This window comes from Nothobranchius furzeri, chromosome 3, assembly GCF_043380555.1.
Source record: "Nothobranchius furzeri strain GRZ-AD chromosome 3, NfurGRZ-RIMD1, whole genome shotgun sequence".
NCBI lineage: Eukaryota > Metazoa > Chordata > Actinopteri > Cyprinodontiformes > Nothobranchiidae > Nothobranchius > Nothobranchius furzeri.
The window spans coordinates 88419738-88445821 of NC_091743.1; the positions used below are offsets into that span (position 1 = coordinate 88419738).

Sequence of the window (26084 nt, forward strand, 5' to 3'; positions counted from 1 at the left end):
CCATACTATACCATAACAATTTTATTTGTAAGTCACGTTCAAAACTAAACAAAACGCTGCCCATAAAAACAACACCTAAAAGCAAGTTCAAAACACATAACGGCAACCCTGGGCCACAGCGAACCACATCATGCAACGTTAAAAACCAAAGAATAAAACGTTAAACCAGAGTTAAAAACAGGGAGGGAAGGTACCTGTCCAACCTGTAGGGGCAGCCCATTCCACAGTCGCCGTCCTGTTACTTGAAAAGCTCTCTCCCGCTAGTTTTTGCAGTGTGCGATTGGCACAGCCAACAGCATTTGACCGGTAGACCTGAGTGAATGGGACTGAGTATAAGCAGTGGAGGGATGCCACGACTGGCGCAATGTGCTCCAACCTTGTTGTCCCTTTGGCAGACTGTGCCACAGCGTCCTGCACCAGCTGGAGGTGACCAACCACAAACTGGGTGGCACCCAATAATGGATGGTTACAATAATCTAGCCTAGATGTAACAAAGACATAGACTACAGTCTCTTGGCAGCTTTGCAGGAGGAACTGCCTGATCTTTCCTAGGCGCCTGAACTAGTAAAACGTGATCTTACAATCACAGCTATTTGGCTATCTGATTTAAGGACAGAGTCCTTCCTAACTTCTAGGTTCATAATGAGAGATTTCCTAAAGGGTGCCAGGGAGGAAAGGGCGCAGTCAGGAATCTTATCGGGACCACTAGGCCCAAACAAAATGATCTCAGTCTTGTCATCATTCAGCCTGAGGAAATGTATTGCCATCCAGTTCTTAATATCATTAGCTAAGGCACAAGTAATCGGAATGAATGCCCTATCAGATCAGAAATTCTTCATGTAAACATGTCAATCGGACTTTCTGATTCAATACGGTCGATTGGAATGAACTTTCATTCCGAATGAGAGTGGTGGTTTTGTCCGATCATCATTCCTTTTGGCGTCCACGTTCACACCCATTCGGATTGCTGGAGTAAAATGATGCCTACTGTGCATGTGTGCAACTTCAGCATGATGTTTTTTCGCCTTTGCAGATGCTTGGGACAAGCCGAAAACATGGTGGAAGGTTAACAGAAGTGGTCCATAATGGGAAAAAAAACATAAGTGAATTGACGAAGCTAGAGAATAAGAAAATAAACTGCAAGAGAAGAAACATGCAGACAAGATGGTGTTTGTTTACAATTTTTTTCCAGGGAAAGACAACTCTGTGCATGCTCAACCCATTTAATCTGATTGGATGCTTGGTGTATGTATACTCACGGGATAATCGGATCGTTTCAATGTCAATGTAAACAGAGAATTGGAATTTCCTATCAACCAAGATTTAAATCAGATAGGGGAAATTTGATAGGGTGAGAAGCTCGGTCATCCGGGAGGGGCTTGGAGTAAATTCACTGCTCCTCCACATCGAGAGGAGCCAGTTGAGGTGACTCGGGTATCTGGTCAGGATGCCTCCTGGATGCCTCCCTGGTGAGGTTTTCACAAGAGGCCTAAAGGTAGACCCAGGACACGTTGGAGGGACTTTGTCTCTCACCTGGCCAGGGAACACCTTGGGATTCCCCCGGAGAAGCTCGCCCAAGTGGCTGGGGAGAGGGAAGTCTGGGCCTCTCGACTTAGACTGTTGCCAGTCCCCACATGCCAAAGACAGTGGCAAGAAATGGGGTCAAAAGGTGGGCCACAGAGATAAGATTGGACCCACACTGAAACACACTGAACTGGCTTATGCGAGTAAAAGCAGCCAGAAGACAGGAGCCCAACTGCACAACAAGCATCCAAGCTGAGGGTCACAGAAGGGTCGCAGGGACAAGAGGACAGAACTGGGCAAAATGGTCAGGAGGCAGGCTGGCTCCACCTCTGGCGGGAAAAGAAAGACTGGAATAGAGTGAAGACAAGCCCATTGGATCAAGGAGCCCTCTCAGGAATGCTGAAGGAAGACCAACAATTTGCTACAAATATGATGATTTATGATCTGTGCTCTCATGTAGAATGCTGCATGTAGTGATAATGACACCAGATGTTTTGTGTTGAGCTAAAAAGTGTGTAGCTGGTAAATGACCCCATGACTTTAATGTCATCAGATAATGATATATGTGTCTTTTACCTTGTCTAAGCTGGCCCAGGAAGGGTATAAAAGAGCAGCTTCTGAGCAGAGCTCAGACAGTTGGGGCAGACGACAGGAAGAGACAGAGCAGAGCTGGGATAGAAGAGGTCAAGACAAGAACAAGTTTTGGGGCAGTCGACAGAGACAGAAGGAGCTGTAGCTCGAAGACAGAGTTTGTGTAAATCAACTCCTTATTTCTTAATTAATCGTTAGGACTAATTTCTCCTTGGGGGAAGTGGTTAGTTTTATATTTACTCATTTTTGTATTTTTTAATCTTGTAATAAACTTTTTGAAAAAGAATCTACATTCCTGATTCTTAAAGAGGTCCTCTTTGAAGGGGCCAGTGGGAGCCCTGACCATAGGGCAGAGGTAAGCACATTCATTATAGGTTCCTGAATCATCAGGATTTACTTTACGGTTTGTGACAGATTAATATAAAGAAACCTTAAGATAAAAGGAGCTTGTCTCCTTCCTCTCCCGCGAGTAACGAGATGTCTTAAGGATGATAAAACCAAAACATTAGAGGTTAATTTTGGCTCTGATCGCAAGTGTGAAAAAGTCTCTATCAGCGCTGGGAGGTTGGATTAATTAGATAAATTGATAAATCTATGTTAGCCTGATCAACTAACAAGAATCATTTTATAGTTACCAACCGCCCACATAAGCTGATAGGGGCGCAATTAATCCAAATAACCCAAACAATTGCCGGAAGGGACGGCCTCCCGCTGGGCTTCGTCCCTAGTATCTAAACCAATAGATAACGGGATTGATTAAAAAGAAGTGGGCTATTACAAAGGGACAAGTCTTGCATATCATTCTACCTTAAAATAGAAGATGGATTCTAAACTTAGGAAGTCCAAACCAGAGTCTAGTACGATAAAACTCACCAACATCCCCACCGAACCCTGAAAGATGCACAGTCTCATAAGTTCTAACGGAACTGGGTTTTAACGGAACCGACAAATGGGACGTGCACGCGACAAGACTACTGCCCCCATGACCCGACTCCGGATAAGCAGATGAAGATGGATGGATGGAAATTTGGTGCATGTAAATGTAGCTATTGAGACATTCCATCAGGGGCTACATAGAAGGAGCACCAGTGGCCTTAATGGGCAGACATACCATACCATACCATACCATGCCATAGTTTAATTATATAGCACATTTAAAACGCAGCATGGGAGCTGCCCAAAGTGCTGCACAGGCTAAAACAAAACGCGGCCATTCTAAGGAACTAAAACAGAAGATAAAAATACCAGTCAAAAGCAGATAAAACATGATGAATACTAAGAACACATTAAAATAATGACACAATAAAACGAGTCACTGTCTAAAAGCCAAATCGTAAAAATGGGTCGGAGCCTGCCGAACTCCAGTGGGCAACGAGTTCCACAGCTTTGGGGCAGCATGCACAAATGCTCGTTCACCCCGCGATTTGTATCGCATCCGCGGCGTACACAGCAGCAAAAGGTCAGCCGACCTCAACGTGCGCGTGGGAACATATGGAGTGAGCAGGTCAGAGAGATAGGGAGGTGCCAGGTCGTTGAGTGATTTAAATACAAAAGTCAATAACTTAAACTGTACTCTGAAAATGACAGGGAGCCAGTGAAGATGTGCCAGGACAGGGGTAATACGGCTACGTGGGTGTGTATTCAACAAGAACCTGGCAGCAGCATTCTGGACGACCTGCAGCTGATTCAGGGCAGAGACCTGAGCACCAACGAGGAGGGCGTTTGCGTAGTCAAAGCGAGAGGTAATGAAGGCATGGATGACTGACTCCAAATGCCTCCGTTTCAGGATTTGTCTGAGGCGAGTCAGGCGGCGAAGCTGATAAAAGCAAGACCTCACTACGGAGTTTATCTGTGGGGCCATCGTGAGTTCAGCATCCAGCTTTAAACCGAGACTTGACACACACTGTTTGGGGTTGAGGGTTAAAAGGTCACAAACAGGGTGAGAGCCATGGTGGTTGCGGGGGTCAAAAACAGTAACTCAGACTCCTTTTCGGTTAACTTTAAGAAGTTGGATGCCAGCCAGCCCTTCGCGTCATCTAAACATGCAGCCAATCGCGAGCCCGCATTCTTCTCATCCATTTCTACATATAGTTGACAGTCATCAGCGTAAATGTGATAGATACAGACAACACTTTAGTCACTTTATTCACTTACTCAGTGATTTTTGCATACTTTACTGTTTTTATCCATCTCAGTGTTTTTTGCATATTTTTCTGTTTTACCCATCTTCTTGCTGCTTTATTACTTCCTTATTGCCTATTTATTCAATGTTCGTATGTCCAACATCATGCTGCTCTGCTGTTTTTTTTTTAATTGCCCCTTGGGGATAAATAAAGTTTTTCTGATTCTGATTCTGATAGCTCAGGATACTGCCCAGAGGCAGAAGGTAGACAGAAAACAGCAATGGCCCAAGAACTTGACAATCATCTGCATACAGGTGGAAGGAGATTCCATGCCTGCAAAGAATGTTTGCCAATGGCAGAAGGTAGAGAGAGAATAGCAAGGGCCCAAGAATCATTCCCTGAGGAACCCCCCAGGGCAGCAGTGTGTAGTTTGATCTATAGTACCTGACAGGAACACTCTTTCGGACAGATAGGACTTAAACCATTCCAGTGTAGATCAAGAAATGACTACCCATCGTTCCAACCTAGAGATCAAGATCTCATGGTCCAAGGTGTCAAAAGCCACAAATAAGTGCAGTAGCACCAGTTATGTGTAACTCGGTCCGTTGTATACATCACCAAAGTTGGTCTTACCATTCCCCAGCCCACACACACATTAATCATGATGAGAAGTTCAATGTGACGGGAAGATAGAGGTTTTAACAGGGGTCGGGACTCACACAGGGCCTTTACACTACAATACAAATCCATCTAAAACCATGATGTCTTTTTAAAATCATGTAGCTACTTCTGAACAAAATTTTTCCACTGTGACCTCAAAAATCTCCAAGTTTTAGTTCAGGTAAACAAGCACCAATTACTTCAACGAATTTCCTGCTAAATCTTTAAAGTGTAAACAATAAAAAAAACACCATCTTTGAATGAGTCCAACTCTTGATGACTCGAGGAAATCATTTGGGCCTAAGCACAGTGCTGGCGTACTGCTGAAATGCATCCCATCTGCTGCGCTGACCGTGGAGGAATGGGACCAAGAGTGTGACCAGGAACTGATACAGAGAATGAGGAGCTTGTGAAACCTGTGAATTAAAACGTTTGTGCACTCAAAAGCCAATTAAGTGCGAGTGGTGTGTATGTCCCAAGTATCTGAATATTTCCACAGGTGGCCTAAAACATTTATAGTGAAATTTAAAGCTTTTTATTTGACACCGACATACAGATAATAATGTCTGCAGGTGTTTAAGCTGCACAAAACCTAAAAAGTTGTCTGTGGCCATTTCAAACCAAGCCCCCCAAGACCTCCATGTGTGTACATCACTATACAGACCCACATCAAACAGTAGACTGTTTATTGGAGCATTCGCATGCAACTGTGACCTTCAGTTTTACCTTGATTTCTGCTTGCTTTGTCCCTTTTGTGCAGTCCCATACAGACAGCATGTGTTCATTGGAGTCATCGATTACACTCAGAAATGCTCCAGAATCCTGAAAACATCACAGAAAAAAAAACAAAAAAACAAGGTGTTTCTAAATATCTGCTGTTTTATGCAAACTGGTCACTAAACATGTTACACAAAATTATTCGTTTGGACTGAGATCAGAGTCGGTGCGCTAAATGAAATTGTGCAAACATTCACTAAAACTTTACAACATAAGAAAGGATGCGGCCAGTTTGATGTGTGTGTGTGTGTGTGTGTGGGGGGGGGTACTTGCATGACAGCAAAGGAATAATCCAACTGTACATCTTCTTTAAGCCCCATGAGATGTCTAAGCTGCAGCTGTTACACACCTGCTTAGACTCTACCAAAACCTGGATGGTGGGAGCTTTCTTCAGCTGAATGAAGATAAGACTGAGATCCTCATCTGTGCCCCAGACAAGCTGGTTCCCAAAGTCAGAGACTCTCTTGGTCAGCTTGCTTCTCTCACCAAACCCTCTGTCAGGAATCTTGGTGTGACCTTTGACCCAGCTCTCACCCTGGATTCTCATGTCAGTTCTCTTGTTCGCTCTTCCTTCTTCCATCTCAGGAACGTTGCTAAGCTGAGTCCCATTCTGTCCCGCTCTGAACTTGAGACAGTTCTCCACACCTTCATCTCCTCACGCTTAGACTACTGTAACTCTCTTTTCACGTGTCTGAGCAGAACCTCCCTGAACCGTCTACAGGTGGTTCAGAATGCCTGTGCTCGGCTTCTGACCAAGTCCTCCAAACACATCCACATCACCCCGCTTCTCCTCCAGCTTCACTGGCTGCCAGTCAACTTCAGGGTTCATTTCAAGATCCTGGTTCTGGTCTTCAGGGCCTTACATGGACAAGCACCATCTTACATTGGTGACAAAGGTGACAGATCATTTGCTGCTGTGGCCCCCAGAATCTCTATCCCCCTGAGACCAGTAAACTCGGTGGTCTCCATTAAAAAGCAGTTGAAAACTCACCTGTTCAGGCTGGCTTTGGCATGACGTTCTTCCTGAACACATTCTCTTCATGCTGCTGTTTCTACCAGTTCTGTCTTTCTTGGGTTCCCGTGATTACCTTTAGTTAATTTTTTCTTCCTTCACATATTTTATCTAAAATGTTCCTTTTCTCTCCCTGGGCTGTCACCTTACCGTGGTGGAGGGGCTTGAGTGTCTCAAAATCCTAGGAGCTAAGTTGTCTGAGGGTTTCTGCCTCTGGTAGGGTCACACATGGCAAACAGGTCCTAGGTGAGGAATCAGACAAAGAGCAGCCCACTGGACTGGCAGACAGGGGTGGTGGTCCCCTTATTTAAAAAGGGGGACTGCAAGGTGTGTTCCAACTACAGGGGGATCACACTCCTGAGCCTTCCTGGTAAGGTCTATTCAGGGGTTCTGGAGAGGAGGGTCCATCGGATTGTTGAACCTCAGATTCAGGAGGAGCAATGTGGTTTTCGCCCTGGTCGTGGAACACTGGACCAGCTCTATACCCTTAGGGGGATCCTGGAGGGTGCGTGGGAATTCGCCCAACCAGTCTACATGTGTTTTGTGGATTTGGAGGAGTTTGACTGCGTCCCTCGGGGGGCCCTGTGGGGGGTACTCCGGGAGTATGGGGTACCAGGCCCTCTGATATGGTCCCTGTATGACCGGTGTCAGGGCTTGGTCCGCATTGCCGGCAGTAAGTCGGGCTCGTTCCCAGTGAGAGTTGGACTCCACCAAGGCTGCCCGTTGTCACCGATTCTGTTCAGAACCTTTATGGACAGGATTTCTAGGCGCAGCCAAGGTGTGGATGGCATCCGTTTTGGTGGTCTGAGGATCAGGTCTCTGCTTTTTGCTGATGATGTGGTCTTGTTGGCTTCATCAGAACGTGATCTTCACCTTTCACTGGAGCAGTTCACAGCTGAGTGTGAAGCAGCTGGGATGAGAATCAGCTCCTCTAAATCTGAGACCATGGTCTTGATTTGGAAAAGGGTAGAATGCCTTCTCCGGGTCAGGGATGAGGTCCTGCCCCAAGTGGAGGAGTTTAAGTATCTCGGGGTCTTGTTGACGAGTGAGGGAAAACTGGAGCGTGAGATCGATAGGCGGATTGGTGCTGCGTCTGCAGTGATGCGGGCGTTGTACCGGTCTGTCGTGGTGAAGAGAGAGCTGAGTCAGCTCTCGATTTACCGGTCGATCTACGTTCCTACCCTCACCTATGGTCATGAGCTTTGTGTAGTGACCGAAAGAACGAGATCGCAGATACAAGCGGCCGAAATGAGTTTTCTCCGAAGAGTGGCTGGGTTGTCCCTTAGAGATAGGGTGAGAAGCTCGGTCATTCGGGAGGGGCTCGGAGTAGACCCGCTGCTCCTCCACATCGAGAGGAGCAAGTTGAGGTTGCTCGGGCATCTGGTCAGGATGCCTCTTGGACGCCTCCCTGGTGAGATTTTCCGGGCACGTCCACCCGGGAGGAGACCTAAAGGAAGACCCAGGACACGGTGGAGGGACTATGTCTCTCACCTGGCCAGGGAACACCTTGGGATTTCCCTGGAGTAGCTGGCCCAAGTGGCTGGGGAGAGGGAAGTCTGGGCCTCTTGCCTCGTCCCGACTCCGGATAATCGGATGAAAATGGATGGATGTTCCTTTTCTCCCCCTGTTCTCTAGTACAATAATTTTAAATTGTTTATTTTTAGCTCTTGTGAAGCGCTTCATGACTTTTATCTTGAGAGGTGAAATATAAAAAATCGATTCCTCTTAACTCATTCACTGCCCATTATTTTACTGTGTGGGTGTCGGAACGAGCCCCCGCACAGTGAGAACAAACATCTCAGCTCTAAAGCCAATCTTCATCCGCATACATCACTCGTCACGTGATCAGGAAGCAGAAAATCCATGTGTTAGGAGATCGTTTTGGGTCGCTGCTATAAAAAAAGGTGAGGCGCGAACCGGAAAAGCTTCTGCCGATCACAATTCAACAATGGATTATGAAAGAACGGATGAAGCTCGAAACGCGCGGATTCTTCCTGATGTAAGAGGTGAGTCTACTCTTTGTTTTGGTTGTTTTGGCGTCAACATCATCCTAGCGCGCAACGTTCTGTGACTCTTAAAAAAAACTGTAAAAACGGTGAGAAACGCGGGCAGCGAATGAGTTAAACTGTGTGCAGCTCCATGTAACAGTGCCTGGGTGGTAAAGTGTAATTTCAAGTAAGTGTGATGCTGTATACATCAGTGTGTAACTGTGTAATTACCAGCTCAGTGGCCTAGTGGTATGAGTGGCCGCCCTGAGATTGGGAGCTCATGGGTTAAAACACCAAAGACTTTAAAAATGGGACCCATTTCCTCCTTGCTTGACTCTCAGGGGGTTAAACCACCAAATGGTTCCCGAGCGCAGCCGTGTCGGCAGCTCACCACTTCCCCAGGAGATGGGTCAAATGTGGAGAACAAGTTTCACGTGCGTGTGTGCATCATGACATATTACTTTTTTTGTATCTGTGTGTAGCTGTGTTATACTGTGTGTGATGTGTGTAGTTGTACGGTAAACTCACAGCAAAGGAAAAGGCCAGTGACCCCACCCCTCTCTGGAAGGTTCCCAGGCCTATCTGCTGCAGTGTCACCAGAGTGTTGGAGTCCCAGATATGGACACACGACTGAAGAGGCTGGAACACAACATGTATAAACACATTAGCCCTGTCTGTTGAACAATCATGTGGATTTAGAACAGCTCGGAATTTGAGGGAAACCATGTTTAGTACTCTGATCTGGGGCCTCAGTTATAAAGCCTGCTTACACACAAACCAGGGTCTTAAAACTGCGCAAGTCATTTTCCACACAAACTTTGTAATTTGCAAAGAAAACCTTGATGGAAAAATGTGCCTACAGATGAATGGTGTAGAACTTTCTGTTATTTCTAATCAGCATTGCCTTTTCCTCCTCATTAAAACTAACTGATTGCACAAATAACCCGAGATCTGCAGGAAACCATCTGAGGCATTTTAAGGTAATGTCAACACTGCAGTATGGGGGCGCGCACACACACACACACACACACACACACACACACACACACACACACACACACACACACACACACACACACACACTTATATGTTTGTGTGGACCTCTATTGACTTCCATTCATTTTAGTGACTCCACTGTGCCTAATCCATACCCTAACCTAAACATTCAGATCAGAATTAATGTCTCTCCCAAGCTGGCAGACCTAACCAAACTAAACTACATCCCACTTTTAAAGAAAGTGGAAGATGATCTTGCAAGATGGAAATCCTTACCAATATCACTCATGGGGAGAGTTGCTACAATTAAAATGATGGTCTTACCCAGAATAGATTACTTATCTTAAATGATCCCAAACAAACCACCAGCTGACTGGTTCAAATCTCTGGACTCCTCAATTACTAAATTCCTTTGGCAGGATAAACCTCCACGAATTAGCTTAAAAACACTTCAGAAGACCAAAGACAGAGGAGGACTGGATCTACCCAACTTGTATTATTATTTCTTAGCCAACAGGCTGCAATATATACCAAGATGGTTGCAAGATAAACCACTAGATGAGTCCTGGTTAGATATAGAACAGAACGATAGAGCTTTCAGACTTACCATTTATTAGCTCAAGCATAAGAAAACATGAAGACTTCAAAAGTATTAGTATCAGCACCTCTCTGACAGCATGGTGGGAGTATCTTAAAATGACAGGGTCTGAGTTTGGAGTATCCGGACATTCCCTGGAGGTGGGTTCACTGGGAGTGTCTAGGACTGGGGGGGCTGTTGCCCCCCTCTGTAGGTGCTTGGGTTGGCTCAGGGGGTGGACTGCTGGCGGTTGTGAGTGGGGCCCCTTGGAGGTCTTGGCGGTGACCATGGGTCGCTGCCTGGCAGCTGGGCGAGTCTGGGTGGAGGCCTGGGGGCTCAGGGTGTGGGGGTGGCCAGCCCCGTGTGGGGATCTGGGTGGAGCCTTGGGGGTCGGGTCCTGACATGTATGCTGCCAGGAAGAAGGCAGGAACAAGCAGCAGTGCCTGGCCCGGGTTCAGGGGCCTCGGGTAGACCTTGGCTCCTCTGCTGTCCCATCACAGGGGAGGGGGAGGTCCAAGAGGGGGAGGACCCAACCTTACCTGGATGTCCTATGTCTTATATATTCTGAAAGTTGTGCAAATGCAGGGATGGGCGTAGATATTCTGCTGGGGTGGGGCTGGGTTGGTGCCCTCGGACTCCGTGAGGCTCTGCGATGCTGCTGCTTTGGGCCCGGGCAAGATGGGCTGGGGTCTTCATGCCCTGGGTGGCATTTTGACAACAGAGGTGCCTATTGGGGCCAGTGGGGGAGCTGGCTCCCTGGAGGGCTAAGCCCAACCAGCCATTCCTCCCCATCCCCACACATTTCTCTCCTCCTGCTCCCTCACATCATCACCACACAAACATGCACACAGGACCTTGGGGGGTGGACAAATCAGGGAGTGCGGGTATGGACCCCATTTCCGCATTCCTGTGGCAACCTGCCCCCCAATTTTATTGGCACCTTAAACACTTAGTGGGGGGTGGGCTTGCCGCTGATATCTCCCGGGACTCTGCCGGCTGCTGGTTGTGGCCCCCTGGGGCGATCCTCAGCGCTTCTCGAGGGGGGCGGGGGCCTTTCTGGTTGCAGTCTCCTTGGGGTTCCTGTGCTCTGGGGCAGCGCCTGATCTCTGGGACTTGGAGCTCCCTCCGTCTCCTACACATCTTTGGGGGGCAGATCTGTGGCCCCTCACACTCTCTATTGGACGCTCCTATAGAGAAACCTTACATAAACAAGCACGTGTACACACACAGGTGCTCACATGGTGCTCTCATAAGTATGGGCTTGGGTACGTTCAACACATGTCTTAAGGCTGTCGCTGCCACTAAATGCACTATGATTTATTATCGTGTGTTTGTTCAGTTAAACAATGTTGATTGTATATTTCTTCAAGTTGACGCAGTGATAGCTTGCTTCTGTTGTATTTTTGTGTGTCCCATTTTTTTTATTTATTTTTTCACTCATTTATTTTTTCTCTTTTCTCTTTCTGCAGGTCTAGAAGCAGACTCTTGTTCATTATTGTTTATTTCTGTGGAAGACCGGGTGTTTCTCCAGTTACCTTCCCATCTTTATCCATGCCTGCTGTCTGGCCAGATGCCACTCGTACTTTGTCAGGATGAAGGGTCAGGCTGTGGAAAACACACATTTTAACGTGAACACAACTTGCCCAAATAGAAACAGAATAAACAAGAAACAAATGATTCTGGAACTTTATCAGTGAGGTGCTTCTGGCTGCTTTTTCTGACTCCACTAAAAACAACAGGAACGGCTGAATTTCCATTTACAATCCAATCATTTCATGTGCATTTGAAACCTGTTCGTGGAACAACGGCATGTAACCATGTGCTCCATTTCATGCAGTCCCTTCTATAAAGTTTCTACTTTAGGAAAGAAGGAACATTTTTCTCTTGGTAAAACTAACATTTCTCTATATCAAGAGAAACTAACGTGTTTGTTTCAAGATGTACATATTTGTGTTCATCTAAAAGGACCTGTAGGGGTTATTCTGGGTTAAAGGACACCAAAGTGATCAGTCATTCCTCATGGTCATGATTATGGTCATGATGTGTCACAGCTCCCCTGGGACGCACTGACGAAGGCGAGGCTGCCGTAAACGGGCACCACCATTCCCTCCAGCCAACACCAGCAGGTAAGGAGGGTGGAGCGTCTGACACAAGGACACGAATGACTCTGAGACAGCTTGAGCTTGAATATGAGCGACATGAGTCAGTCATGATGCACAGAAGTAGTAACAACATTCACAATAAAACAATAAACACAACAATTTGCACCAAGTGTTTTTAAATGTGTTTACAAACGTGGGATATTGCATTATTTGAATTATGCATAAGATAATTCCATGTGTCTGTGCGAGCTTGGTAAAGTGCAACAACATCCCTCCGATCCAATCAAGGTGTTCCAGGTTCAAGAGTAAAACCGCTAACACTGACAACACAACAGTCAGATACTTGTGGGATGGGGTTATGTGAAGGAGGGGATTGGCAGCAGCTCTGCAGCCTCTTCCTGCTAACTCAAAACAGACACTGGATTCTTTATTTGAGTTTCAGAACATCTGAATCACATCCATCCATCCATCCATTTTCATCCGCTTATCCGGAGTCGGGTGGCGGTGGCAGTGGCCTAAGGCGAGAGGCCCAGACTTCCCTCTCCCCAGCCACTTGGGCCAGCTTCTCCGGGGGAATCCCAAGGCGTTCCCTGGCCAGATGAGAGACATAGTCCCTCCACCGTGTCTTGGGTCTACCTTTAGGTCTCCTCCCGGTTGGACGTGCCCGGAAAACCTCACCAGGGAGGCGTCCAGGAGGCAACCTGACCAGATGCCCGAGCCACCTCAACTGGCTCCTCTCGATGTGGAGGGGCAGTGGGTCTACTCTGAGCCCCTCCCAAATGACCGAGCTTCTCACCCTATCTCTAAGGGAGAGCCCAGCCACTCTTCAGAGAAAACTCATTTTGGTCGCTTGTATCCGCGATCTCGTACTTTCGGTCACTACTCAAAGCTCATGACCATAGGTGAGGGTAGGAACGTAGATTGACCGGTAAATCGAGAGCTTCGCCTTCTGACTCAGCTCTCTCTTCACCATGACAGACCGGTACAACGCCCGCATCGCTGCAGATGCAGCACCAATCCGCCTATCGATCTCACGCTCCAGTTTTCCCTCACTCGTGAACAAGACCCTGAGATACTTAAACTCCTCCACTTGGGGCAGGACCTCATCCCTGACCTGGAGAAGGCATTCTACCCTTTTCCGAATCAAGACCATGGTCTCAGATTTAGAGGAGCTGATTCTCATCCCAGCTGCTTCACACTCGGCTGCGAACCGCTCCAGCGAAAGCTGAAGATCACATTCTGATGAAGCCAACAGGACCACATCATCTGCAAAAAGCAGAGACCTGATCCTCAGGCCACCAAAACGGATGCCCTCCACACCTTGGCTGCGCCTAGAAATCCTGTCTATTAAGGTTATGAACAGAATCGGTGACAAAGGGAAACTTTGGCGGAATCCAACTCTCACTGGGAACGAGACCGACTTACTGCCGGCAATGTGGACCAAGCTCTGACACCGGTCATACGGGACCTAACAGCCCGTATCAGAGGGCCTGGTACCCCATACTCCCGGAGTACCCCCCACAGGACCCCCCGAGGGACGTGGTCAAACTCCTTCTCCAAATCCACAAACCACATGTAGACTGGTTGGGCAAATTCCCACGCACCCTCCAGGATCCCCCTAAGGGTATAGAGCTGGTCCAGTGTTCCACGGCCAGGACGAAAACCACATTGTTCCTCCTGAATCTGAGGTTCAACAATCCGACGGACCCTCCTCTCCAAAGCCCCTGAATAGACCTTACCAGGAAGGCTCAGGTGTGTGATCTCCCTGTAGTTGGAACACAACCTGAAGTCCCCCTTTTTAAATAAGTGGACCACCACCCTGGTCTGCCAGTCCAGCAGGACCGCCACCAATGTCCACGCGATATTGCAGAGCCGCGTCAGCCAACACAGCTCCACAACATCCTTAAGGAACTCCGGGCGGATCTCATCCACCCCTGGAGCCTTGCCACAGAGGAGTTTTTTAACCACCTCAGTGACCTCAGCACCAGAGATTTGAGAGGCCAACCCAAAGTCCCCAGACTCTGCTTCCTCACTGGAAGACGTGTCGGTGGGATTGAGGAGGTCTTTGAAGTGTTCTGTCCACCGATCCACAACGTCCTGAGTAGAGGTCAGCAGCACACTGTTCCCACTATAGATAGTGTTGGTAGTGTACTGCTTTCTCCCCCTGAGGCGCCGGATGGTGGACCAGAATCTCCTCGAAGCCGTACGGAAGTCTTGCTCAATGGTCTCACCGAACTCCTCCCATGCCCGGGTTTTTGCCTTGGTGACCACCCGAGCCGCGTTCCGCTTGGACTGCCGGTACCCGTCAGCTGCCTCTGGAGTCCCACAGGCCAAAACAACCTGATAGGACTCTTTCTTCAGCTTGACAGCATCCCTAACCACCAATGTCCACCAGCGGGTTTGGGGATCGCCAACACAACAGGCACCGACGATTCTGCGACCACAGCTCCGGTCGGCCGCCTGAACAATGGAGGCATGGAACAGGGTCCATTCAGACTCAATGTCCCCTGCCTCCCCTGGAACATTTTGGAAGTTCTGTCGGAGGTGGGAATTGAAGCTCCTTCTGACAGGAGACTATGCCAGGCATTTCCAGCAGACCCTTGCGATACGTTTGGGCCAGCGTGGTCTGACCGGCATCCTCCCCCACCTTCTGAGCCAACTCACCACCAGGTAGTGGTCAGTTGACAGCTCCGCCCCTCTCTTCACCCGAGTGTCCAAGACATGCGGCCGCAGGTCAGATGAAGCAACAAAGTCGATCATCGAGCTGCGGCCTAAGGTATCCTGGTGCCAAGAGCACATATGGACACCTTTATGTCTGAACATGGTGTTCATTATGGACAATCCACGACTGGCGCAGAAGTCCAATAACAAAACACCACTCGAATTCAGATCAGGGGGGCCGTTCCTCCCAACCACACCTCTCCAGGTCTCACGGTCGTTGCCCACGTGAGCGTTAAAGTCCCCCAGTAGAACGAGGGAGTCACCGGAAGGAGCGCTTTCCAGCACCCCCTCCAAGATCTCCAACAAGGGTGGGTAGTCTGAACTGTAGTTTGGTGCATAAGCACAGACCACAGTCAGACCCCCCCCCCCCCCCACACACACACACACACACACAGGCAGGCGGAGGGAGGCTACCCTCTCATTCACTGGGGTTACTCCCAACATACAGGCACCAAGATGGGGGGCAACTAGTATGCCCACCCCTGCTCGGCGCCTCTCAGTGGGAGCAACTCCAGAGTGGTAGAAAGTCCAACCCCTCTCACGGGAAACTGGTTCCAGAGCCAGAGCCCGAGCCATGCGTTGAGTTGAGTCCGACTATATCTAGTCAGAACCTCTCAACCTCACGAATGATCCCTAATGCTAACAGTTAGCTTCTACCAGCCAGGACCATCTCTGCTGTTTCCTAAAACAGCAGCTTTTCACGTGGCGAGTCAAGATGGGTGACGTAGATCTGTCATCGCATCATCCATCTACGGTCTTTATGAAAACAAACGCTGGACCAGAAGTAGGTGGCATTTTTCACACTGGGACGGGAATAAGGTATACGACGGGAATACCAGTGCAGGTCATATCATTTACTGCCGTCTTTCAAACCTATTAAAAAAAGTCTAAACACAGTTATTCATTCATTTTTAGCTATCCCTCATGTGTGGGAGTATGTGACCTCTGGTTGTTTGTTTTTCTCAACAGATTTTCAATCTTACAAGATCATTTTAACCATTTCACGTTTTTTACAGTTTTTCCACAAATTTCTTTAAGATAGCATTACTGTGAATTAAGATGGATTACTTTGTTATACTGACCATCGGACACAGTCTGTATGCTTGAGATAGTGCCGTTGTGTGCGTTTGTTGATGTGATACAGCACAATGACACAGGCGATGAAATACACTGCCTCGCCTGTCGGAAGGAAGAACAAATTGTCCCGACAGTCCCGTCCCCGGTAACCATAGCTAGCATGACAGGGTCAAGGTGACATCAATCAGAAGAAAGGTTACATCCCATCATTTCATCCGTTACATCCCATTATTCCATTCATACCTTGTCTTGTATAATCATAAGTTTAGGAAAATAGAAATAAATTCATTTTTATAAACTATAAACCCGTCTCTGTCTGTATTAATATGAAGTGTGTTTATGGTCCCTGAATAAGTAATAGAAAATAAAATCTTCTGATTAAACATTCAAAGATCAATCAGATTGATATTTCATATTTATATGGAATATCACATCTTATTGATCATTGAATACATATGTAGCCACTCCTTAAGGCTACAGGCTCCACTCTGTAACTCAGGGCTATTCAGCTCTGGTCCTCCAGTGCCATCACCTGCATTATTTATGTTTTCCAGGCAGCTTTAGACCTGGTTTGAATCAGGAGTGTTGGAGCAGGTGAACAGAGTAGTGTCCCTCCAGGATTGAATAGTTCTGCTGTAAATAAATAAATCCCACACTGAGGAGAAAAAGTCCTGCTGTCATCCAGGACTTGATGCTTCTATAGGTTCAGGAAAATGGCTCATTTAAACTGAACTGTGTCATTTAAAAGCTTGCACTTTTATTTTAAATGAAAGCTTCTCAGATGAGAATAAATATATTGTCTATCAAGAAAATGAAGTTCTGCTGAACCACCTAGGTTGAAGCTGCTTCCCTTTGCTGTGTTCGGTGAAGGTTAGTAAATATGTTACAGACCAATGATCATCCAACACTTTCTTATTTGACAAGCGGATATTTTAACCTTGAACATTGAGTGAAATCTGAAACCACAAACTCAACAAAACAGCCCTACTGTGGATGACCACATGGCTACAAACTCCTGGAAGGATACACCCAGTCCAGCACCAGTCTCTCTGAGGGCAGCTCCATCTTCAGGTCTTCATAGTTGTGGATGTTGGAGGGGACGTACATGGTGATGGGTCGGCCACGGATGAACATTTTGATGGACTGTCCTGGAACATAAAGACAACAGTAACACACAAGAGAGTTGGGAAACATCCCGTAAATGTAGCACCAATGAAACAACAGTGCTTTTTCTTCCATAGTTTTTAATATTTAAGGAGAGTTTGGTACCATACCATACCATGTATGGTAAGGAGAGTTTGGTACCATACCACACCACACCATGTATGGCATGGTATGGTACGGTATGTTATGTTATGGTAGTTTGGTGGTATGGTATGGTACCAAACACTCCTGGTATGGTATGATAGTTTGGTGGTAACTCTCCTTACTATACATGGTATGTTATGGTATGGTATGTTATGGTATGGTAGTTTGGTGATATGATATGGTACCAAACTCTCCTGGTATGGTATGATAGTTTGGTGGTAACTCTCCTTACCATACATGGTATGTTATGGTATGGTATGTTATGGTATGGTATGTTATGGTATGGTATGGTATGTTATGGTATGTTATGGTATGTTATGGTATGTTATGGTATATTATGTTATGGTATGTTATGGTATGGTATGTTATGGTATGTTATGGTATGGTATGTTATGGTATGTTATGGCATGGTATGTTATGGTATGGTATGTTATGGTATGTTATGGTATGGTATGTTATGGTATGTTATGGTATGGTATGTTATGGTATGGTATGTTATGGTATGTTATGTTATGGTATGTTATGGTATGTTATGGTATGTTATGTTATGGTATGTTATGGTATGGTATGTTATGGTATGTTATGGTATGGTATGTTATGGTATGTTATGGTATGGTATGTTATGGTATGTTATGGTATGTTATGGTATGGTATGTTATGGTATGGTATGTTATGGTATGTTATGGTATGGTATGTTATGGTATGTTATGGTATGGTATGTTATGGTATGTTATGGTATGGTATGTTATGGTATGTTATGGTATGGTATGTTATGGTATGGTATGATAGTTTGGTGGTAACTCTCCTTACCATACATGGTATGTTATGGTATGGTATGGTATGGCATGTTATGTTATGGTAGTTTGGTGGTATGGTATGTTATGGTATGGTATGGTATGGTATGGTACCAAACTCTCCTTACCATACTGGTATAGTAAGGAGAGTTTGGTGCTCCTTCGTTGTTTGTTATGTTGATTGTAGGAAGCATATCTGTATTTGTAGCTTCTGTTTCACCCGTTCCCACATTTTGACACGTGCAAAACAACTCTGACATTTATAATGACAAATGTAAAATCCAGTTTCATTGGGTAAATGACGACTTTCCTGCTCTGTTCTGCATGATTTCCACCCATCAGTTCTGCTCTGATCTAGAATCAGAACAAACATCCTGCAGCAGCTAAATGGACCCATTTTCATTCATGTAGACAGATCATCCCTGCTCAGGTCTTTCTGATTAAGATGGAGCAGAAACAAAAACAAATAAAACAAATCTACTATTATAGTATCTTTTAAATAATTTTACTTCTGTCTGCCTTGTTAAATAATATCAAACAGTTTTACAAATGCATTTTTTTTCTTTCACTGGCCAGAAAATTCATCTGCTTTCTTTCCTGACTTTTATTGTCAGTTAGAAGTATGTTCAGGACAAACACGTAAATGCTATTTCTCTCTCACCTGTGTAGTACAGGTAAAGTTAATGTAAACTCTCAAAATGATGAACATAAAAGTGTAAAAATAAACAAAATGCAAGTGTTGAGGCGCATCTAGAGTTGCTGTAGTAGATATTATAGTCAGTCTTTTGTGCGTGCTGCTGAGGTAGCCGACTTGGTGGGAGGAGACACTGATTACTGCCTATGAGCAGGGGGCAAGGGGGAGGAAGTGGACTGGTTGGTGAAGCTGCTGGCAAGTGAAGCAGAGTCAGAGGCTCCGGTATTTTCTCCCGGGAGAGAGGAGCGCTGTTATGGGCCAACAGTCATTATAGCTGGACAGGAGGGTCTGGAATTATAGCAGTGGCTTTAAATAATGTGGGAACAAGCTTGGTCCAGGAAGACGTCCATCAGAGCACCGCCAGGTATAAGGTCAGGTCTAGCGGGGTTGATCCTAGAGACAGCTGTCTTCAAGACAATGGGCCTGCTAACTTGTCTTCTGTCCTGGTGAGCTCGTTGGTGTCTGGAACCTGGCCATGACAGGGTTTTGGATGCTGTGCCGGAGAGACTGAGCATCTGTGGTGTTGCTGAAATGTCCAGATAGTTTTTTGTTTTCCTCTCGTTTAGCTTCTCTGATGCCTCGGTACAGGTTGGCTCTGACGTAGCTAGTCCTGTAGGGCTTCTGGCCCTGACGGCTGTGTCACGGCCTGCGGGTCTCTCCTGTGGTTAGCGTTGTTGGATGTTTAGTGTACAGTGTTACGGCCTGAACAGGGACGTTTTTGTAGTGGTGACATCATCACTGCACTTTACAATATAAGTTGTAACACCTCGGTGTTCTCCTGAAGGTCTGTGCGATCATTGTGAGGAAGGAAGTAAGTAAATAACTGAGTAACCCCCAAATTCCACTACCTCCGCTCCGCTCCGGTCCGGTCCGCCCCCGCCTTCCGCAGCCGCTCGCTTCCGAACTCAATTTTTACTGGTACCCGCTCTACAACGGCTCCGCTCCGGTGCGGAGACCTGAGGGGGGCAAACAAGCATGCGCGGGATTTTCGAGATCTTGTGATACAGTCCAAGCCATAAACGCAGAAGTTAGATCCAAACACCCGTTGTGTGGGAGAAGCATCGGCATGAACTGTTTAATCTGCCCATCATTTGTGTGTAGAGATCAGCAGTGTTTGGATCAACAAAGTGTGACTACTTTGATAGGGGAAACTGTATTTATGGCTTAATTTTGTGCATTTAAACTTCAACCGCCATTGATAGTGGTTAAAAGTTGTTAAATCTGTGCATATGAAACAAAAAACGCCTTTTGTTTATCGATTTATTGTGAAATACGGAAATTGTGCTTACTCCTTTTCCTGTTGGGCGGTTGTGATTTCTGTCCATTTACTGCGGAGGTGCTCCGGCGTCCGGCGAAAATAGGATCGATTCTATTTTTGCCGGACGCCGGAACAGAGGGCGGCGCACGGCGCCGCACTGCCGGAGCACGGCCGCAGTAGTGGAATTGCTCTGATTGACTACAACGGGACCAATTTTGCTCCGGCGTTCGTGTCGGAGCGGAGCGGAGCGGAGGTAGTGGAATTTGGGGGTAAAGTTTATTTATTCAGCATTTATCACAAAGAAAAATCACAAAGTTTTTCACAAAGATTAACAAAAAAATCATTAAATCACCCTAAAAAACAACAAAAGATCATAAAACTAATGAAAGACTAGAATCAGAAAATGTCAACACAGATGGAGAAAATCTGTTTTACATAAAAAGGTCTTCAGCTGCTTTTTACATGTGACCAGACTGTCGGCACTACATAAAATAATACACGTTTAATACAATTCCAGGTGTAACCGCCTGGAAAGTGTGATCATCTCATCTTTTATATTTGGTCTTTAAAACTTCTAGAATATTCTGGTTTCCTGACCTGGAGGCTAGGGTTGGAGCTTAGGGCTTTAACAGGTGAGTAATCTAAGGAGGAGCTTAACCATGATGAGCCCTGAAAGTTACGGTCAGCCACGTGGTTCTACTGGTCAGATAAAAGGGAAACATCTGATATCTACCTTGGCTGTACGTTCCTCTTCTAGAGCCAGGAGATCCTGTGTGCACATAAACACAAGGTAAGACATCACATGATCAGAGCTCACCTGAAATAGCCTACTTTGGTTACCATAGTAACCTTAATGAGCTGCTAGAAGCAGCTTTAACATTTTAGTGGATTTTGATTCTCTCAACACTTCTTTCACAGTTTTAGATCAAATGTTTTGTCTCACTTCAAATGATAACATACAATTATTAGGATCTACAGAAAACACAGATGCTTGTTGAAATGACAATTTCAGGCAGTAGCTACATTAGCAACCTTTGAAACATCTTCAGAGATGTCTTAGCCGAGTATGCTGCTGATCCAACAATCCTAATGTCAAAGAGTGTTATGGTGATGCTGCTGCTCAGGAAGGAAACTGGTTCAGGAGGGAGGTCTGTAGGATTGCATGTGTTGGTGTGGAAATTCAGTGGACAAGTACCACCTCAATCTGCCGCTACCAAAGAGCACAGAAACGGTTTCTGCAAAAGTTTTTATTGTCATTAACTGTGAAGAATCAAAATCTAAACTAAATATTTTTAATGAACGTTGATCCTAAAGATTGGGTGTTTTCCTGGCACACTACACTACGCTACGCTACACTACAATACACTACGATACACTACAGTACACTACACTATGTTACGTTACACTATGCTACACTACACTACACTATGCTACACTACACTACGCTACACTACACTACGTTATGCTACACTACACTACAGTACACTACACTACACTACAGTACACTACACTATGTTACGTTACACTATGCTACACTACACTACGCTACACTACAGTACACTACACTACGTTATGCTACGTTACACTACAGTACACTACGATACACTACAGTACACTACACTATGTTACGTTACACTATGCTACACTACACTACACTACACTACAGTACACTACACTATGTTACGTTACACTATGCTACACTACACTACACTACGCTACGCTACACTACACTACGCTACACTACAGTACACTACACTACGTTATGCTACGCTACACTACAGTACACTACGATACACTACAGTACACTACACTATGTTACGTTACACTATGCTACACTACACTACACTATGCTACACTACACTACGCTACACTACACTACGTTATGCTACACCACACTACAGTACACTACACTACACTACAGTACACTACACTATGTTACGTTACACTATGCTACACTACACTGCACTACGCTACACTACAGAACACTACGCTACACTCCAGTACACTACACTACACTGCGTTATGCTACGCTACACTACAGTACACTACATTACACTACGCTACACTACAGTATACTACGCTACACTACAGTACACTACACTACGTTACACTATGCTACACTACGCTACACTACAGTACACTACGCTACACAACAGGACACTACACTACGTTATGCTACGCTACACTACAGTACACTACACTACGTTATGCTACGCTACACTACAGTACACTACGCTACACTACACTACTTTACGTTACACTACAGAACACTATGCTACACTCCAGTACACTACACTGCGTTATGCTACGCTACACTACAGTACAGTACACTACGCTACACTCCACTCCACTACGTTATCCTACGCTACACTCCAGTACACTACACTACAATCCACTACAGTACACTACGCTACACTACAGTACACTACTCTATGTTACGTTACACTATGCTACACTACACTACGCTACACTACAGAACACTACGCTACACTCCAGTACACTACACTACACTGCGTTATGCTACGCTACACTACAGTACAGTACACTACACTACACTACGCTACGCTACACTACAGTATACTACGCTACACTACAGTACACTACACTACGTTACACTATGCTACACTACACTACGCTACACTACAGTACACTGCGCTAGACAACAGTACACTACACTACGTTATGCTACGCTACACTACAGTACACTACACTACGTTATGCTACGCTACACTACAGTACACTACGCTACACTACACTACGTTACGTTACACTACAGAACACTATGCTACACTCCAGTACACTACACTGCGTTATGCTACGCTACACTACAGTACAGTACACTACGCTACACTACACTCCACTACGTTATCCTACGCTACACTCCAGTACACTACACTACAATACACTACAGTACACTACGCTACACTACAGTACACTACTCTATGTTACGTTACACTATGCTACACTACACTACAGTACACTACGCTACACTCCAGTACACTACACTGTGTTATGCTACGCTCCACTCCACACCACTACGTTATGCTACGCTACACTACAGTACACTACTCTACGTTACGTTACACTATGCTACACTACAGTACACTACGCTACACTCCAGTACACTACATTACACTGCGTTGTGCTACGCTCCACTCCACTCCACTACGTTATGCTACGCTACACTACAGTACACTACACTACAGGTAGTATGAGGATTGCTGTATAGTCACTCACACTAGTCAGTGACTTGATGCAATTTGCTGGGTTCCTTATATAGGAAACATTATTTCAGATTGGCGTAATGAACTGACCTGAATTGGAATGTTTATTATGTGAAGTGCCTTGAGACGACTCTTGTCGTGATTTGGCGCTTTAAAAATAAACTTGAATTGAATTGAATTACAGTACACTACGCTACACCACACTGCACTACGTTATGCTACGCTACACTACAGTACACTATGCTACACCACACTACGCTACACTTACTACATTATGCTACGCTACACTACAGTACACTATGCTACACTACACTACGCTACACTACAGTACACTACGCTACACTTCCGTACACTACACTATACTTCGCTACACTACGTTATGCTACGCTACACTACAGTACACTACACTACAGTACACTACACTACACTACGTTATGCTAAGCGACACTACAGTACACTACAGTACACTGTGCTACACTACACTGCACTACGTTATGCTACGCTACACTACAGTACACTATGCTACACTACACTTCACTACGTTATGCTACGCTACAATACAGTACACTATGCTACACTACACTACACCACACAACACTTCGCTACACTACACTACGTTAAGCTACGCTACACTACAGTACACTGTACTACACTACGCTACACTACGTTATGCTACGCTACACAACAGTACACTACACTACATTACGCTACACTACAGTACACTATACTACGTTATGCTACGCTACACTACAGTACACTAAGCTACACTACAGTACACTACACAACACTACGCGTAACTTCTCTACATTACTCCACAGTACACTAAGCTACACTACACTACGCTATACTATGCTACACTATGTTACACTACACTACACTACGCTACGCTACGCTACGCTACACTAAACTACACTACACTATGTTACACTACACTACATTACACTAAACTACACTACACTATGTTACACTACACTACACTACACTATGCTACGTTACGGCAAGCTATACTACACTACACAGTTGGCCATTCATCAATCTGTTAAGTGAGTTGGAGTAGCGAGGCAGCTCATCTAACCACAGTGGATCTGATCCCAGAATGGCCCACAGGGGCCAGCAAGTCACAAAGAGCGCACAAATACCAGTCAGAGCTTACTTCTGTATTACTTCTGCAGTTAGCAATTCATTGGTTTTGTGTTATATGACATCATTCTCAGGCCGATGAAAAATAATCTCTTATATTTCTGCAACTTGTGTAAAGTTAAGTTAACCCCTAGTCTTCTCATATCAGCTAATGAGCATATCCCAGTTCTGGTGTTAGTCTGGTCTCCCAGGAATGTTTTAGAGCCATAAGGCTTGTGAAGTCAAGAACCAGCAAACCAAAACTCACCTCCTTTAACATCTGTGATAATATTTTTTTTCTGAATTCACACAAACTTACAGGTTTTTCCAATGCAGAAGACATGTAGGATTAAAGCTCTAGAAATAAATGTAATGGTCTTGTTCGTTGAGAAACCTTTTTGAAATCGTGGTCATGCCGAGTTTCACAAGCATGTTGAACGTGAAATTGTTCTTCGTCCCCTAAAGCCTGCTTTAGCTGCAAAAAGGAAATAGAATGGAAAATGATCAGGTCAGAAAAACAAACGGTCTCTCCTAGGTCACAGAGTAAATTTACATTATCACCCATGTGACCACGGAAGGCTCTATGGCCAGGATAAAGCAGAACTCCTGGCTGGTAGAAGCTAGCCACCAACAGCTCCACAATGTTGTAGAGCACAATCAGCTTAATTTTATTTGTGAAGGTAACACATCAACGTTTCGTTTATTTTTACTCAAGAATGAACGATAAAAGTGGAAGAGTCACATTGCTGTTAGCCAGTCAAAGGTGGGATGTTCGCTTATGATGAATATTTTTGAGTGAGACTCAGAATCCAGACGTTTCCTCCCCCCACTCCTCCAACAAACTTCTAACCCCTGAAATGAATCTTGAGTTTCCCCCCACAGAAAACAACTTACAAGGCATTCAATCAAGAGACCACAGCTAATTTTATGAAAAACGTAGTAAATAAGAATTTTAAAAACAAATAGGACATTTGTAAAAATATCTAGTTTAAAGTAACAAGTGCTACGGTGGCCCTGAAGTTCAAACCACACCAACAAATCACTAAACACAACAAACTTTGAAACACAAAAACAAAATGTGAAGCACAGCTACATTTAGCAGCTGGAAAGGGTAGGCACCAGTCAACAACAGGAGACATCCCGATTGGCTGACGGCGTTGTTCTTCTTTGAAACCCCATGTTATTCTCCCTGTAGTGCATTTTTCCCAAACATGAACATTAACGGTGATCCAAATGTAGCTGTTGCAATTCAAGAATACATTGATTCAGAACATAGGAGATGAAGTCTAATCATGACATTTCAATTAACAAGTAGACAATGAAGATGCTTCTAAAGGGATCTTGACTGTACAGGCGAGGCAACTACTCTCCACTGTGAGGTGAGACGGGCCACGGGACTGACTGTCTGCTGCGAAAGGAGCCCAAGGCAGCACTGCTGCTCAGTGAGACAGTAGCAAGCTGTCTCTAAAAGCAACTCTGCTCACGGCTGCTTTCTTTCATTAATTCAAGAGGACACCAAAGACTTCTCTGGGCACCGTT

The 26084-nt window shown here is 45.5% G+C and overlaps 1 protein-coding gene across 5 annotated transcripts in view; it reads right to left on the minus strand.

The window, feature by feature from the left end:
* eml3 (EMAP like 3) overlaps positions 1 to 26084 on the minus strand; it is an 87563-nt gene that overhangs the window by 21701 nt on the left and 39778 nt on the right. For all 5 annotated transcript variants that reach the window (XM_015958217.3, XM_015958218.3, XM_070549743.1 and 2 more), the window contains 6 exons: positions 20936 to 20971; positions 17176 to 17296; positions 16154 to 16303; positions 11784 to 11853; positions 9204 to 9314; positions 5625 to 5720 (listed from right to left, as the gene is read on the minus strand). In XM_015958217.3, coding sequence (XP_015813703.1) covers positions 5625 to 5720; positions 9204 to 9314; positions 11784 to 11853; positions 16154 to 16303; positions 17176 to 17296; positions 20936 to 20971 — 584 coding nt within the window. The remainder of the gene's footprint in view (positions 1 to 5624; positions 5721 to 9203; positions 9315 to 11783; positions 11854 to 16153; positions 16304 to 17175; positions 17297 to 20935; positions 20972 to 26084) is intronic.